Here is a 16,968-nt window from a genome sequence, read left to right as displayed (position 1 = left end):
AAAAGCCCATTTTGACACATGGTAAATGTTGCTGGGATTTCTCTTACACCTACTTTCCAATATTTTTCTGTAGCTGTAGCCAGCTTATTTTGCACAACAGTCTGTGCAAGGCAAATGTCTCCTGAAATTGACATGTGCACAGAGAGCTAGAATTTCTTTTCAAGCAGTGATTTTTGACATCTTGCAGCAAAAGTCAAGTGTTTTTCCGTGCAGCTGAAGTAAAACCTTTGTTTCCCAGATTTGGCTGACACAGCCTTCCATTCAGGAATAATTCTCTTTTCGGATGGAGCACAATGTGAATATGGATGGGCATGGCAGGGTCTTACTGATGAAAGTATTGTGATGAGGAATCAGAGAAAAAGAGCATCAGAGCGCCATCATTTTAAAATGTAAATATTTCCCTTTTTCAATGGGAACTTTGGGCTTGCAGCAAAGCAGCGCTGCTTTTTCACTCCCCTTCTTTTATACATCTAAGAACACACTAGCAGGCTTTTTCAGTGTGCCGCCTTGTTCCATCCTGCCCAATAGGTGCTTGGCAAGATGGTGCAGCCATCTTTTTGTTGCTCAAAACGCAGTTTTGGTGTGAGGCAGTGGTGCTCAAAGGAGCCAGCACAGCCATTTTGCTGTTTCTGCTGAAGTGCACCTTAGTTATGGATGGGAGTACTGCTGAGTGGGTAAATATATCCCACACATCTGAGCTTGATAAAGAGGTGGTTGCCTTTGCTCGCCCCTGCTTGCTGTTTACCTGGGCGTGACGTAGAGTAGTAATCTAATGAAGAGGCAGCCGCTTTTGTTCTAATCAGCTGCGCGCCAAGTGCCAGCAGGAAACCATTTTATGCGCCAGCTGCTTGTGATCCAAGCCTCTGGCATGCTCCTAAGAAGACGCAAATATTCACAAAGGTTTAGCGATTGTATAATATCATACATTCTCGGCACCTCCCCACCCCCCCTGGCATCGAAACAAGAGTAATCGGCAATGATCTTGTGAAATATTTGGCAAAGATTGCTTTGGCACGACTATGCACCGATGAAGCCTTACTCCTTTATTTGGCCAGCGCGTAGTTGGTGACGGACGACTGGCATTGTGCATCTGCTGCTAAGAGGGGACGAGTGCACCGGCAGATAGCGACAGGGAGGTAGAGGTAGAAAGAGGGCAGTGGAAAGGAGAGGGGGAGCCGAGAAAGGGAAAGGGGACAGACAGAGCTGGATACAGGTGTGCGGCTGTGAGACTCCAAAGCCCAATTACCTTTTTTTCAGGGATGCTGGCTGCAGGCTTTGGGGTGGCATCCTTCCCTCGTGCTTCCTCACAAGTGCTGTGAAAGTTGTATGGGCCTTTTCTCTCGTGTCTGCAGCTTTCCAGCCTTGCAAGGGTCCAAAAGCACCACCGCAGAATGATTTCACGCAGACACCATACCAGTTTGATGGAACAGAGGAGCCCAGTCAGAACCCCACTTTTTGAAGACTGCCGGGGCTCGGCCCCAGCTAGCCCTGGCCCACTTAAAGCGCTGACGTCGTCCCCTTTCAACATCCAAGTCATGAATGAATCACAACTGCCCCCAATGACGTCGCACCAACTAATTAGTTTGATGAGTTTGCTTACTTTGACAGAGGCGAAACTCGATGCTGGGTAATGTACAATATTAATGCAATGCAGAAAGGATCACTCTCTGGGAAAAGGCCCATTGGATGGAAAAATGCCAGGTTGCAGCCAGCTACTAGTCAGGCATTTACGTTACTCACCCTCTGATGTACGCACACCCAGCACCGTTTCTTCCTCGCCAAAAGAGTTATCACTCACTAATTTCAAGTGATGAGTGGAACTTTAGCAACCTGCATAGGGTTATCCAAGCTGTCCGGGTTCCTTGTGGTTTAGGGCACACTGTAGCTATTGGCACTGTTGGCTTTGGCGCATCCTTGAGTCTGGGATGTTGATGTGCTAAAATGCCAGGGTAGTGGTGCAACAGCTGCCTGATGACATCACAGGAAGAGATGTCACCTGACCTTTAACCCTTAAGGCAACCATATTGCCAGTTGCTCCCATGTTATGCGACTTTTAGCCTCGTGTGCCAGGTGTAGTGACTGAATGCTAAAAACAGCCCACATTTCAGGTGCTTCCATAATATTCCAGGTGTAGCCTCCTATATGTGGCTACTGCCATCTTACACCGTACACCTGTTTCTCACATGCTAAATATAGTCCTAAAATGTGAAGTGCAGCCACACATGCCAGTTAAGTGGCATTGTATTCATCATAGCCCCAGTATAGGGACAGTATGTAAGGTACAGTTTCACAGGCGGGGGTTGTCATCATATGCCAAGTGCAGCCTCAGATGCCCCAGAAACGCTACCCAATGCCCGTGTTCCTGGTATAGTCTCCACGTGCATGCTGCAGCCTCGTATGTCCATTTGCTGCAATCAAGTGCTAAATATAGCTTCAAATGCTCCAAAAAGGGCACAACGTTGGCTAATGTCTCGTATTCCTAGTTTAGTCCAATATGTAATGTTCAGCATCGCAGTTCCAGTTTCTGCATCATATTCCAAGCTCCATCTCAAATGCCTAATGAATGCCACCCAGTGCCCTGTGTGTGCTATAGCCCTCACAGCCAAAGTGCAGCCTCACATCATATGCCAAGGGCAGCCTCAAATGCCCCAGAAATGTCAGTTATTGTCTCATAAGTATGGTACAGGCAGTGGTGGAAATGGACACAATCTGGTGGGGGATCCCACAAGGCCCGAGGGTGGGGGAGGAGTTTTGGGGGTGGGCGGTGTCCGAGGAGGCGGGGTTTAGATGGGGCGGAGCTGGCAGGGGACCTCCTATCAAAGGAAATGTCCAAAATAATAGTTTAAAACAGTGCAATTTCTTTCTCATGCTGCTTCTTTTACAAACTATATATCAATTCCACTTTAAACCACGTCCATGGCACTGGTGCACCCAAAATATGATATCAATTATTCTGTCGTGGATACCATTAAACTGGTAACTGCTTCCTTAAAATAGCTCTCTTTTCTGTAACACTCCCATGAAAGGCAGTGGCACACACCATGAATTCCCTTTGAACTGTGTTGGTAAATGTGAACGTGTTTTCATATATAGGTTAGCATAAGCAGCTGTTTGTATAATCCCTTGAATTATTCACAGAAGACACCGACACAAAGGTGGTAATTGCGCTTCAGTTTCTTTGCACCAATACCGCTTGACCTTTCTTCTCCCTTTTGACCTTCACCCACACTGTTGAGCTGTGGAGAGGGTAAATTGAAGTGCGCCACAATACGGACAACCATCAGAGCCCTAAGGCACTGTTGCGATGAACTTGATGGGCGCAGTACCCAAGCTTTTAGGCTACATAATCAAGTCTCTTTTTTTTCTGAACACTAGGTTTATACCATTGTGTTTTGCTCGAGGAAGCCATTCAGGCCCAGGCGTGGGCGGAAACCGGCCCCACACTCCCCACTCCCCAGGTACGATTTTGGCTGGGCCGTGAGGCCTTAGGGCCGATCCGACCGTCGCCCATCGCTAAGGACGGCCCCTCTCTGCCCTGTGCGAGCACTGTGCACAAAGAGTAATCTGCTCTGTGTGCAGAATCTGCTCTGTGTGCAGGGTGCTCGCATAGGGCAGATTAGATCTGCTCCGAGCAGCTCAGCCCCCACCTTTGCGTTCTACGAGCAGCCCAGCCCCCACCTTCGCGGGCCCGGCAGCAAAGCAATTTAAACTAGTGACGGCGTCGGCGAGGTTTTTTTTTCCTTCCTCGCTGCAAGTAACCCAGCTGCAGAGGGTCCTTCACATCTGGTGCCGGATCTCGGTTCCGGCGAGAGCCGGCCCAATGGCCAGCACTGGGTACAGGCTCCCCGTGTAAAGGCGCATACCCGCGTGTGCAGATGCTGCCATCATGTGCCAAGATAAGCTTCCAATGAAGACTCGTGTCCTTGAATGCCACATATGCATGGTATAGTTGCTACATAAAACATGCAGCAACACTTGCGTGGCCCCTCCTAGCCGCCCTTCTGCGATGCCCCCCAGGCCTGCACGTACCTTGCACGGTGAAGGGTGCCTGCGGGGGCGGACCACCTAATGGCCTAATAATACACAGTGAGTTCCCTAGGTTATTATTGAAACCTGCAAGCAGCGTAGCGTGTAAGGTGGTCAAGAGCAGTATGGACAACAGGGAGTATATCTAAAAGCCGCATATTAAATATGCCATTTTCCATACAGTTTTGGGGTTTCGCTACAGAAATAGAGATGTTTAAGTTTTAACAAAGAGTACAATTGAGACCTTTAAATCAATGTTAACCAGAGTACATTACTCTGGGCAGATTTCCATTTTATTGTTTGATCCCATTTCTGACATTACAACCGTATGCAAATGCAAATCCCCATATGCAAATGCCATATGCAAATCGCCTTGACCCTGTCCCCAAAAGAGCAGCCCAAGCTGCTAGACCACTTCCTCTCTGCAATGGGAGCACAAGCAAACCCAGAAATGGAACTGCTTTGATTGGCGTCAACAGTATAACACACCCCCTCAACTCAGGGAGACGAACTTTAAACAAAAAAGTAGTGGTTGGAAAACTTCAAACATTTCCCACCACAGGGAATTCCTTGAGGCAGCTTACCATTCCATCTTTAAACAAAAAAAACGTTTGTGTGCCTTCACAGAAGGGGGACAAAAATGTGCATGTCGTCCTTGACCATGCTTCCAAACATAGCAGAACTTGAACTGCTCTAGTTCCCTATTTAAGGAGGGCCACACCTCCTCTTCGGGTTCCCCCTCCCTGCAAGATTATAAACTGGCTGCCCTGTTTGATGCTGCAGTCGTTGTCAAAAGGAACATTCTTCCTGAGCCACTGTGAGGCCTTAAGGTTGGGTTCAGGATATTTATAGAAGCATATACTTCTGCTGTACACTATTATGATAATGTCATTCACTGTGGGGTGTCTTCCATTCTCTAGTGCTCTCTTACTGTGGCTAGCATTGCTGTTACTTGGCAACCCGTCATTTCTTGTGTATGCGGCTTTGCTGGCATCTCTGCCAGCCTTTATACAATGTGACATATGATGTGCCCACACTAAAACGCAATATTCATTTTTAGTGTCAACATATTCCAGAATAGTCTTAAAGCTGATCACTCCACACCAGTTATACATTTTTTATTTGTATTGGCACTGTAAAATTATTAAGGGACCTCCATAGAAATCGTATTCACAGCTTTTTACCACAACAAGAAACACAGGAACGACTCTGCCCTTAGTTATATATCTGTAAGTATAAAATATTGAATATCAGTAAATTGACCAGAAAGGGGCAACATTAAGTTGAAAACCAAGAAAGATAAAGATTGGCAGTGTGCAATTGTCTGTAGGACGTTTCCTTCAGCACGTCTTTCTGTAGCTGTTTCTTTTGTTTTGTTGAAGTCAGGATATGTTCATAGTTGCTTTTGTTATATCCTATTAGTGCCCGGCGAGGGCGCAATCAGAATGAAAGGACCATTCTGATTGGCCCTCGCCAAGGCATTACCTGACGGGAATCCCTCGGCCGGGATTCCACGCCTTTGTCCCCAGCAGAGGGCGTGGTAGCCACTCAGCCAATGACGAGGCTCGAAGCGGCCATCCCCGCTCCGAGCCTCTGCACTGCTGGAGGCCGCCTTTAAGCCCCGCCGGGGATTCAGGTATGTGTTTTTTTTGTCAACCCATCTCCCCCTAACCCCCACTTACCTTCTGCCTGCTTTGTCTCCGGTGGGGGACGATGGCAGCCTCCAGCCACCTGGAGACTCGAAGCGGGGACATCCCCGCTTCGAGGTTCCATGCGGCTAGAGGCTTCCATCACCCCCCGCCGGGGACCCAGGTATGTTTTTTTTCTCGTTTTTATTTCCCTCCCTCCATTTCGCCCTCCCAACCCCACTTACCTTCTTCTCTGTCGTCTTTTAGGAACGGACGCGCTGGGAACACTTCTGTTCCCAGCGCGTCTGCTCCCGATGGCCACCATGGAAAGGGAAAACAGACTCTGTTTTCCCTTTCCCGGCGGCCATTTTCATGGTCATTTTTTTTTCTGTCCCGAAAACGCTGCAGCGTTTTGGGACTAAAAAAATGCTTTTAGTGCCCACGTCACGCATATCTTGCAGGCCGGGGTACTAATAGCTATATGCCCCTCACAGCGGGGGCATTATTGACTCTTGTAATGCCCAGGGGCCTTCGTTAACTATGGGCCCCGGGGCATTACCTGAGTCGGTAATGCCCCCGCCGCTCGGGGCATGTTGCTTAATTATTGTCCTAGGCCTCCCAGATAAGCAGCTCCTTTTCTTGAGCCGGTATATATATAGCGACTCCTGTTCTCGAGCTGCCAGTGTAGTGGCGCCTGTTCTTATGCGCCATCTGCTTAACTAGATCCATTCCACATGCATAATATCTCCAGGTGCTTGCAGAATATTCTGCTCCGTTTGCGAAGCAGAGGACTACATGTATTTAGGAATAATCATCCCTCTGTGGAGGGACAATCGTATGACCTCCACGTAGGCTTGTGGTATATAGCTATAACCCCCCTGTCGCAGGGTTTACGGAGTCGGTAATGGTCCGTCAGCCCGAGGTCCCAGTGCTTGAGGAATAATCAGCTCCTCATGTTTGTTACAGAAATGCTCCAATATGCTTGTTGGATAATCTGCTCCCTCTACTCGTTGGATAATCTGCTCCCTATGCTCGTTGGATAATCCGCTCCCTATGCTTGTTGGATAATCCGATCGCTATGCTTGTTGGATAATCTGCTCCCTATGCTTGTTGGATAATCTTCTCCCTATGCTTGTTTGATAATCTGCTCCCTATGCTTGTTGGATAATCTGCTCCCTATACTTGTTGGATAATCCGCTCCCTATGTTCGTTGGATAATCCACTTCCTTTGCTCGTTGGATACTCTGCTCCCTATGCTTGTTGGATAATCCACTCCCTATGCTTGTTGGATAATCCGCTCCCTATGCTTGTTGGATAATCTGATTGATATGCTCGTTGGATAATCCGCTCCCTATGCTCATTGGATAATCCACTACCTGTGCTCATTGGATAATCTGCTCCCTATGCTTGTTGGATAATCTGCTCCCTATGCTCGTTAGATAATCTGCACCCTATGCTTGTTGGATAATCTGCTCCCTATGCTTGTTGGATAATCTACTCGCTATGCTTGTTGGATAATCTGATCCCTATGTTCGTTGTATAATCCACTTCCTTTGCTCATTGGATACTCCGCTCCCTATGCTTGTTGGATAATATGATTGATATGCTCGTTGGATAATCTGCTCCCGATGCTTGTTGGATAATCTGCTCCCTATGCATGCTGGATAATCCGGTCCTTATGTTCCTTGGACAAACCACTCCCTATGCTTGTTGCATAATCCGCTCCCTATGCTTGTTGGATAATCTGCTCGGTATGCTTTTTGGATAATACGCTCTTTATGTTCGTTGGATAATCCGCTCCTTATGTTCATTGGATAATCCGCTCCCTATGCTTGTTGGATAAACCGCTCCCTATGCTTGTTGGATAATCCGCTCCCTATGCTTGTTGGATAATCCGCTCCCTATGCTTGTTGGATAATCTGCTCCCCATGCTTGTTGGATAATCCTCTCCCTATGCTCACTGGATAATCCGCTCCCTGTGCTCGTTGGATGATCCACTGCCTGTGCTCGTTGGATAATCCGCTCCCTATGCTCACTGGATAATCCGCTCACTGTGCTCATTGGATAATCTGCTCCCTATGCTTGTTGGATAATACGCTCCCTATGCTTGTTGGATAATCTGATCGCTATGCTCGTTGGATAATCTGCTCCCTATGCTTGTTGGATAATCCGCTCCCTATGCTTGTTGGATAATCCGCTCTTTATGTTCGTTGGATAATCTGCTCCTTATGTTCATTGGATAATCCGCTCCCTATGCTTGTTGGATAATCCGCTCCCTATGCTTGTTGGATAATCCGCTCCCCATGCTTGTTGGATAATCCTCTCCCTATGCTCACTGGATAATCCGCTCCCTGTGCTCGTTGGATGATCCACTGCCTGTGCTCGTTGGATAATCAGCTCCCTGTGCTCGTTGGATAATCCGCTCCCTGTGCTTGTTGGATAATCCGCTCCCTATGCTTGTTGGATAATCCACTCCCTATGCTTGTTGCATAATCCGCTCCCTATGCTTGTTGGATAATCTGCTCCCCATGCTTGTTGGATAATCCGCTCCCTATGCTCACTGGATAATCTGCTTCCTGTGCTCATTGGATAATCTGCTCCCTATGCTTGTTGGATAATCCGCTCCCTATGCTTGTTGGATAATTTGATCGCTATGCTCGTTGGATAATCTGCTCCCTATGCTTGTTGGATAATTCGCTCCATATGCTTGTTGGATAATCCGCTCCCTATGCTTGTTGGATAATCCGCTCTTTATGTTCGTTTGATAATCCGCTCTTTGTTTGTTTGATAATCCGCTCCTTATGTTCGTTGGGTAATCCGCTCCCTATGCTTGTTGTATAATCCGCACCCCATGCTTGTTGGATAATCCGCTCCCTATGCTCACTGGATAATCCGCTCCCTGTGCTCGTTGGATAATCCGCTCCCTGTGCTCGTTGGATAATCCACTCCCTGTGCTCGTTGGATAATCAGCTCCCTGTGCTCGTTGGATAATCCGCTCCCTATGCTTGTTGGATTATCCGCTCCCATTGCTCGTTAGATAATCCACTCCCTATGTTCGTTGGATAATGCTCTCGCTATGTTGTTGAATAGTCTTCTTTCTGTGCTTGTGTGATAACCAGCTCCTTGTTCTTACAGGTGGCAAAAGATGTTTCTGTGCGGCTTCACAATGAGCTAGAGTCGGTGGAAAAGAAACGAGTAAAGCTGGAAGAGGAGAATGAGGATCTACGACAGAGGCTCATCGAGACCGAGGTGGCCAAGCAAGTGCTTCTCAATGAGATGGACAAACTGAAGGAGGTGGGTGAGGGTGCACTCTTTTGACAGGATGCACTTTTGACAGGCCACACATCCCAGAAAGAGCGTCTGAGGGGAGAGTGCTCTTGGGGGTTCAGGGTGCAAGGATAACCATTGTGGGCTTTCTTGACTGTCTACAAATCCTTGGATCATTGCGCACCGGTACAGTTCCATGGGACACCTCAGAGAGTGGATTTAGTTCTGGGCTAGTGTGCCTTGCTGCATCTTTCAACCCCTATGAGCAGTGCCTTAAGTGGCATGGGAAAATGAACCAGGGCTCACCAAGGGGCGTGGCCTAATGGTGGGGGGTCGCCTACCAGCTCATCAGGTCACACCTCCTTGACGATCCCTGGCTTAATGAGCTACAGGCAACCCCGCCAGGCAGCCCTTTGTACAGATTAGCACCATCTCCTCCACGGGGGAGAGGGTGCCGATCTAGAGAAGCCTTGCGGGGGACAGCGCCACACGTTTTCAGCCTTAATGATGGCGCTGCCTATGGCCAGGCATCCCGAGCTGCAGTGATCACTGCATCTCTTAGCTGAAGGGATTCCTGGAGATGGGCAGCAGCACTATTATGGCTGAAAAGGTGAGGCCGCTGGAAGCCGAGGCCTTTTTTCCTAAAGCCTGAAGTTCCCGCAATGAGAAGGTGCTTCAGGCTTAAGAAAAAAAAGGCATCGACTTCCAGCGGCCTCACATTTTCTTCTATGATGGTGGCACCGGCCCATGGGCATCTCTTCATTAAAGGGATGCCTCGCAGGTGCCGGCACCACCATTTTGCAGAAAAGGCATTTTTTTCCAAACGCCTGAAGCTCTCGCACATGAGCGAGAGCTTCACGCTTTAGAAAAAAAGCCTTGTCCTCTAGCGGCCGGGGCTGCCAAGGGACATTAGTGAGTCCTGGCAGAGCCCCGCCTCATAGCTATATTTCAGAGCCTGCCAGGGCTCGGTCTGGACCACTTAAAGCCCTGCCTATGAGTGGCAGGCTACTTCTACACCTCCCTGGTCATCCTGTTAGTGAAAAATGTCCAGAGTCCAGGAAGTAAATGAAGGTGAGCCAGATAATATCCCAATGAGCCCAGCAGAGATGGTCTGATTGCTAGAAAAGCAAGTGTAAATTATCTAGTAACCTCACACTTGCCTCTACTTTTCATCACCTCACCTGTAGGATGGTGTCATGTTAGGGCAGTCGTGTTTGCAGGAACTGTGGAGGGAAGACTAAGTGCCATCTTTTCAGACCTTCACTGACAAAAGAAGGCAAACAAGTCACTATCAATAGAAAAATATTACTAAAGAGAAAGGTAATTCAATGTAGTGTTCTGTCCCCGAACACGATTGCTCGAGTTCTCACCAATGACTTGAGTTTGCACCGAGTTGGGACCCTTTTCATCTGGTTGATGCCCCACAGTCGGACACTCTTCCTCCTTCTGGCTCCTTGTGTGCAGGTCTGGTGCTCTGCCCCTCGTGGGACGCTGTGGGCACAGGTGGGCACGTGCCCCTCCTGGGATTCTGTCTAGTCAGTCCGGCTCACCCCAGCAAAGTGTACTATGGGTGGAATCCCTAGTGTTAACCCTTCCTCTCCAGTGTTGGGCCTTGGGGTGTGCAATCTGCTACTCTTCCGGCGCAGTTAAGCGCTCTCACCCTTTTTGGAGGCGTGTGTGTAAAGTCAAGTGCGTCTCTTCATCCTGGGTACTAGTGGACGCTGCCGTTCAGGGAGCCGCACACGCCTGGCACAGTTCATGCACCGTTGGGGCTCCTCCCACCCCCAACCTCTCCCCTCTCCCCCCATTCTGGTGCAGTAAGTTAGATCCTTTCCACTCAGCATTTTCAGTTTGCATGTACCCCATTTAACACATTGTTTGCACAATAGTGTGGTTACCGTCCTCTGGTCAAGTGCTCCCGGCCTGCTCCTCCTCCCTTCTTGGAAAGTGTGGCTCCTTAATGATGGTGCAAAATACCTGCTCCTGTACTCGCCTGCTTTTGGTGCATGGTTTGCACAGCCCGGCGCTCGAGCAGTTGCGGCCTCTTCCTAGTCACGTGCTTTCTCGTTTCTGCTGGAGTGTGCGCAGTCCTGTCATCTATCCTCCTGCTCGCTGGCTCTTTCTGTTTGGCGTTTCCTCACACTTAGTCACGCTCTGTCTTGTGAGGGTCACTCAGCCCGTGCTCACATTCCTGTCATACAGTGTGCACACAGTGGCGCGGACGCTCCCTTTATGGGCAGCGCGTGCACCCCCTCCGGTATAGTGCAGCGTGCACACAGCGATGCGCGCGCTCTCTGCATAGCTCTCAACTCACACGCTTTTGGCGGGTGTCACCCGCCCTGTAAAGGGCTGACTCACCCGCCAAGCCTCCTGTACGCCCATTAATTCCAATGGGCGTCTCACCCGCCAAAAACGAAATCGGGTGATTTCACCCGCCTTTGTAACAGAAATGGTTGAGAGCTCTGTATGGGAGCAGTGCACGAGCTGTATGTCCTGGCGCCTTTCTAGGGCAATGTGTGCCCAGTAGCGCGCGCACGCCTTTCAGGGTCGGTACACGTAGAGTCAGTGCTGTGGCCACCGGCGTGCACTGTGTCAGTGTACGTGTAGACACTGACAGGACTTCACACCCCCTCTCTTACAGTGTGCATATTCAGGCCCCTGCACCATGTATTTGCAATATGTGCAGTCCTGCTCATGCGTTCTTCTAACGCAACGGTCAGACCGTTGCACACTTCTGATACATATAGTTTGACCCTAGCACGGTTCCGTTAGTGTGGGTAGTCGGGCTGGCTTTCACAAACACGTGCTACGTTGTGTGTAGTCTGGCGCGTGCACTTTTCTCCGCGCGCGCGTTAAGGTAAAATCTGCGCGCTGGCCGCACACGGAATCTAGCACTCCCGAAAAGCGTTATGCCCTTCTACCTGCCCATTGGGGTTGCTACTCAAAAAGATAAAGTAAACATAGGAGACTTCGCAAATGCCAAATACTGCCGTCCCACTTCTTCCTGGGGACTACATTTACTTCTTTGCAAAACAAGAAAAACTGGACTTAAAAAAAGAACATTCTGTTTCTGCGCCAGAAACGTTCAGCGCTGGAAAATGGGCTCTTTGATCACATGGGATGTGTGCCTGTTCGTTAATAATCCTGCCTCCTCCGGGTGAGGAACATCTGCTGGTGGCTTTCTTAGCTCACACCACATTCTTTTATGCAGGATATGATGCAACCAGTGTCTCGAAGAGACCCGGCAGCAGTCTAATGGCTCTGTTCCAAGACTCAGAGTTAGACGGTGATGTCCCAGTGGCTGGCCACTAATGCAGGCTGAAACATAGTGCTGGTGACTTCAGCCGCCGCCTCCCTCACTGTGCCTCTGCAAAGGCCACACCCACCGGGTGCATGCCCCAGTGACATGCCATCTTTCAGCTCTGTAGCTCCTGCTGCCATAGTTCATGGGTCGAAGCGCTTTTGCCTGCCTGTCAGAGAGGCAAAGGAGGAGTATGATGGACCATTCAGTGGGCTTAGGGAGGAGCAGTGATGGAAAGATAGTTGGGATGAGGGCGAGGGATAGAGTAGGTGCTCAGGAAGGCACGAGAAGGAAAAGGTGGAAGAGCTACGGGTACAATTGGACCAAATGTATCATGGGATTCAGATAGCTAGCTCAACACGACAGGGAGTACAGCCTCCACTGAAGTAGATGGGCGAGCCTTTCTCCTTCCTACCAGTTCCCCTCACCGAACACCTCCGAGACAGGATCTCTAGGAACCCTGAATCTTGACGAAAAATCACATGAACTGAATGCTCTCCTTAAATGAACTTTGAACTTAAAAAGGCTGAGGGAACACTGCAACCGATTTTTTTGGTCCAAGCATTATCTTGGTGTACCGCCAACGTCACCATAATAGGGAAACGTTGTTACAGTTTTGTGATTTGTATTTATTTTTATTTATTAGGCACTTACTCTTAAGCACGCTGTACAATAAAATGAGCAGTACAATAATGAAATTATAAAATCAAGAAATTACATTAGGCAGGAGAAAAGAGTTTTAAAACGAGTTTGGAACAGAGAAAGAGAGGGTAACGTGTGAATTTCTAAGCTGAAGAGCTTAGCAACATTTGGGAGCAAGAAGAGAGAATCAAGGGAAACGGGACAGCGCACATGTTGGCTCAGGCACAGAAAGTAGAAAAAGAGATTGAGAACGAAGGAACCGAGAGGGAGAATACAAAGAAATGAGTGAAGATAGATAGGATGGAGCAAGCCCATTAGGGCATTTAAACACCAGGCAAAGAAAGTGAAAGAGGAGACGAGATTCAAAAGTAAGCCAAGCCAGTGAGTGGGGAGCGCAGCAGAGAGGAAGGAAGAGGGGTCGGGGGATAGAACAGTACGAACAGGAAAGTCACATAGAGAGCACCGAGGAGCTAAACAAAGGGCAGGGTAACCCATAAGAAGGGAAGAAATGTGAAATAGGCACGAGAATACAAGTGCAGACAGTGACAGAAATAGAGAGAAGAGACCCGATTTTACCAATGTTGAAGAGTTGATAATCCCACAGATCTTGTATACTTTCAAATTCTACAGGCCCTCTGGAACTGTCCTCTACCTTCTCGAAGTATTTGGCTTTTGGTAAGTGCACATTATTGCCACAGGCGAGGGCTTCCTATCCTATCATGGGTCTTACGGACAGATTGCTCTTTTCTCTCTAGTTTTCTAATATACCTTCTTCATTGATGCCAGTCTAATTCCTCCACGAGGAAGCTGCCAAGCCAGTTGGTGGACGTGGGCATTTTTGTCTCATACGGCAGGGTACTGCCCTTATGCAACATGCAGCCTCATTTGCCAAGTCATGAAACTGTATGCCCAGGTTCAGGTACAGCCGCATATGCTCAGGTAATCGCGTGCACTGTGGCACTGTCAAATATAATGGGTGCCGTCTCACATGCTCTGCATTCCGTATATGCCCCGATACTTTCACTATTGGGCCATCATTTACCACAGGGCTCAAAATAAGTACTCACCACTAGCCATTAATGATGATTGACTCATGTGGAGTAAGAAATGATGTGCCGGGTGTATGTTTGAAAATTGAGGTGGCAGGTGACTTTTTAGGGCTGGCTAGTAACTTGCAAATTGAAATGTTGACCCCTAATGTACCATATACACCCCTCTGCACCAAGTTACATCTCGATACAGCTTAATTTCCCCAGGTACTGGCAACATATATTATTTACAATGTTATGCTCTTTTTTTATTTGAGTATAGCGTAATAGTTACTGTAAAACTTTCCACACTAATACATAATTTTGCACTCTACAAAGAAACAAAAATTACATCAAAAACATATATATATCTAATAAAATCAAATTAATAAAAAAACTCTGCACCAATTGTTTTTTTCAATTATTTTCAATTATCCATACATTTGAGTCCAAATTAATACATAATTAAACCTTCATCTCCTCAAATGTATGTTCAATTATTATCCATAAATTAGATATTGTTAGAGTTAAAGCTGTGTCTACCCGATTGCCAAAATTGATCAAATGTTATTCATTAAACAACTTTGACAAAACCTTCTTAATTCCAAAATTGCAGTGAATCAAGTTCTTCACAATTGGTCAATCGATGGGGGCATCGTCTGGTATATGCAATTGCCCACACCTACAGCAAGCTCTTCTATTAATCTCTATGGCCTTTCTCACACCAACTGCCATTAATGTTCATTAATCGGTTTAGTCTATGTAACAAGAATACTCTTCAAAGTCTAGGCAAGGGGAAAATGGTAATATGTCTGCAGAGTTAAATGTATGAATGAAGATAGTGAAACATCCACTAAAGATTTTAGCATAGATACAAACCTATGGTTGCTAATCCAATCCGATTGCCTAGCCCTCTTCCAAGAATTAACCTTTTAAGATACTAAATTCACAATTCGAATCTATCTGACAGCCAATCTACTCAAAAATGTTCACATTCTTTTCTCTAAATATTTTGGCTGCGCCCCCGCTTACTCAGCTTCATGGCCAAGCCCAGAATCTTCAGCAAAGGACAGCCAGTGGATCTACATGCTTTTATGTAGAATACTCCCAGTCTAATACCTACTCAAGTTTCCAGTGTTGTCAGGTCAGGACTAGTTCTAATCGTAGTGCCTGTATCGGTGTGCATTGGGGTAAGCACAACATTCTATGCCAAATGTTGCCTTCAAGGATGCTCAGCCACCTGTTATGAGTAACCACATCTGCTTCCAGTCAATAGATAAACATGGGTATATAACTTGTAAACCACGAATAGGCCATGCAAGCTATACCAGGCAGTATTGCTGGCAAAGCTCCTAATAGTAGTTAATTACATTGCTTTGGTTTCTGGTAGTTCCTTCAGTGCATTATTAGTTTTATTTTCAAAAATAGGCTTATCTAACGTTTTAATAACTTTTCTCCCCAAATTCATGATCTTCATTTTATTTTTGCTAAACTGCAGATGATTCGTTACAGTATACTCATGAAGAATGCTGATACTTACGGCTAAGCCGATGGGGGTATGATCAAGCAAGCCCACATCATCGGCATGCGCCAACCAGGGTACATGGAAATCCCCTACTTGGGTAGGACCTTTTAGTGCCATTAAACTACTCAATAGCTCTGCAATTTATAGTTTGAAAAGCATGGGTGTTGGGGCACAACCCTTTTTCAAGCCACACTTTGTGCCAATAGATGTAGTAAAAGTACCCCTGCTGTCCAATCTAATCTGCACCAAAGGATTAGAGTACAATTGTATCAGCAAGTTTAGTAGGCCAGGTGGTACATTCCATTGTAACATTGTTTTTCCACAATAGGGTTCTGTGGTAGGTCAGAATCAGGACTCGGATGCTGAAGCTTTGTTTTGAAGGTTTTATTTGTTATAAAGTTCACCGAAGTCTACAAGCTTCAGCCCTATTCTATACAAGAAGGTCCAAAGGGTGCTCTTCAGGGTGTATGTAAATGAATAGTCCTCTGTACAGAATCCTACTCTAACCTAACCACTTTCTCTATCTTCCAAAAGAAAACAACAAAATAAATTAAGACTTTGTGAAACTATTACTTCAAGACAATGGCCTAACCTGCACCGGTTTCGCTTTGTCCAATAGATTTTATTTTCCCTGCTATTAATGTCTGTCCCACTTACATTTGCCCGTTATGTGCTTAATCCAAACAGATCGTTCATTTCAATTGGGCATAGTGACTATATGCAGTGAGGTCTATACCTAAAGTATTTGGGGCCCTCATTAAGAGTTTGGTAGTAATTTTATAGTAAATCTGCTGAATTACTAATAAACTCGATTACTGTTACCACCACTTTGTCCAGCAAATTTACAGCAGGATTACAAGCAGTGGTAGGGCAGTGTTTTATCCCCATTTTCGGAGTCCATAAGACTGCATGGGCATTTTGCTGGAATTTCTACTTCAGATGTTGGTATATGCGTTAAGTAAAGTATGCTGGTGTGTGCTGCAGGGTGATATCCCAGGTGGTCAGAGATTGATGCCTATTGGCACCCAGAGATGACATCCCAGCATGGGTGGGCATAAGCATGGGCGGGCATTGTCGTTTTGGTCAGTGTGAAAGTAGAAGAAAAGAAGGGGGTGCAGGTTGTGTGTAGATGATGTTGTTATGGTATGAGACGGGTTGTAGGTGTTCCTGTAGAGGGACATGAGAGTTGGTTACGCTACGTTCTCACAAAGTAATGTCCCAAATGTAGCATAATGTTGCATACATTAAATTGCAAAGCATGCATAATTTGGCATTGCAGCCCATAACATGACACCACTTTGTGTGTGGGTTGACTGAGGGAGTATTGGGTGAGGTCCTTCTGCATATGTACATGTAAGGCACCTGTGTATGTACTTAAAGGAGCTAGGGCACGGAGTGCCAAAAACTGTGTCTGGGGCACTGACAGTGGCTCATGAAAGGAATGTGAAGGTTTCACTGTGATATAAAGTGACTGCAGATAGAAAAGAATGGGTCTGTGCAATTCACAGATAGTAGTATTCTCATCAAAGTGCGTCAACCGACATAACTACA

General features: G+C 47.0%; 1 protein-coding gene across 2 annotated transcripts in view; it reads left to right on the top strand.

Moving 5' to 3' along the window:
* Positions 1 to 16,968, top strand: part of MTCL2 (microtubule crosslinking factor 2) — a 524,903-nt gene that overhangs the window by 233,377 nt on the left and 274,558 nt on the right. For both annotated transcript variants that reach the window (XM_069652111.1, XM_069652110.1), the window contains exon 3: positions 8,790 to 8,948. In XM_069652111.1, the coding sequence (XP_069508212.1) occupies positions 8,790 to 8,948 (159 nt within the window). The remainder of the gene's footprint in view (positions 1 to 8,789; positions 8,949 to 16,968) is intronic.

The sequence above is a fragment of the Ambystoma mexicanum genome, chromosome 3p (genome assembly GCF_040938575.1).
Source record: "Ambystoma mexicanum isolate Mex_15411 chromosome 3p, UKY_AmexF1_1, whole genome shotgun sequence".
NCBI lineage: Eukaryota > Metazoa > Chordata > Amphibia > Caudata > Ambystomatidae > Ambystoma > Ambystoma mexicanum.
Note: the sequence above shows the minus strand (reverse complement) of the source record. Positions and strands in the feature narration are given on the sequence as shown.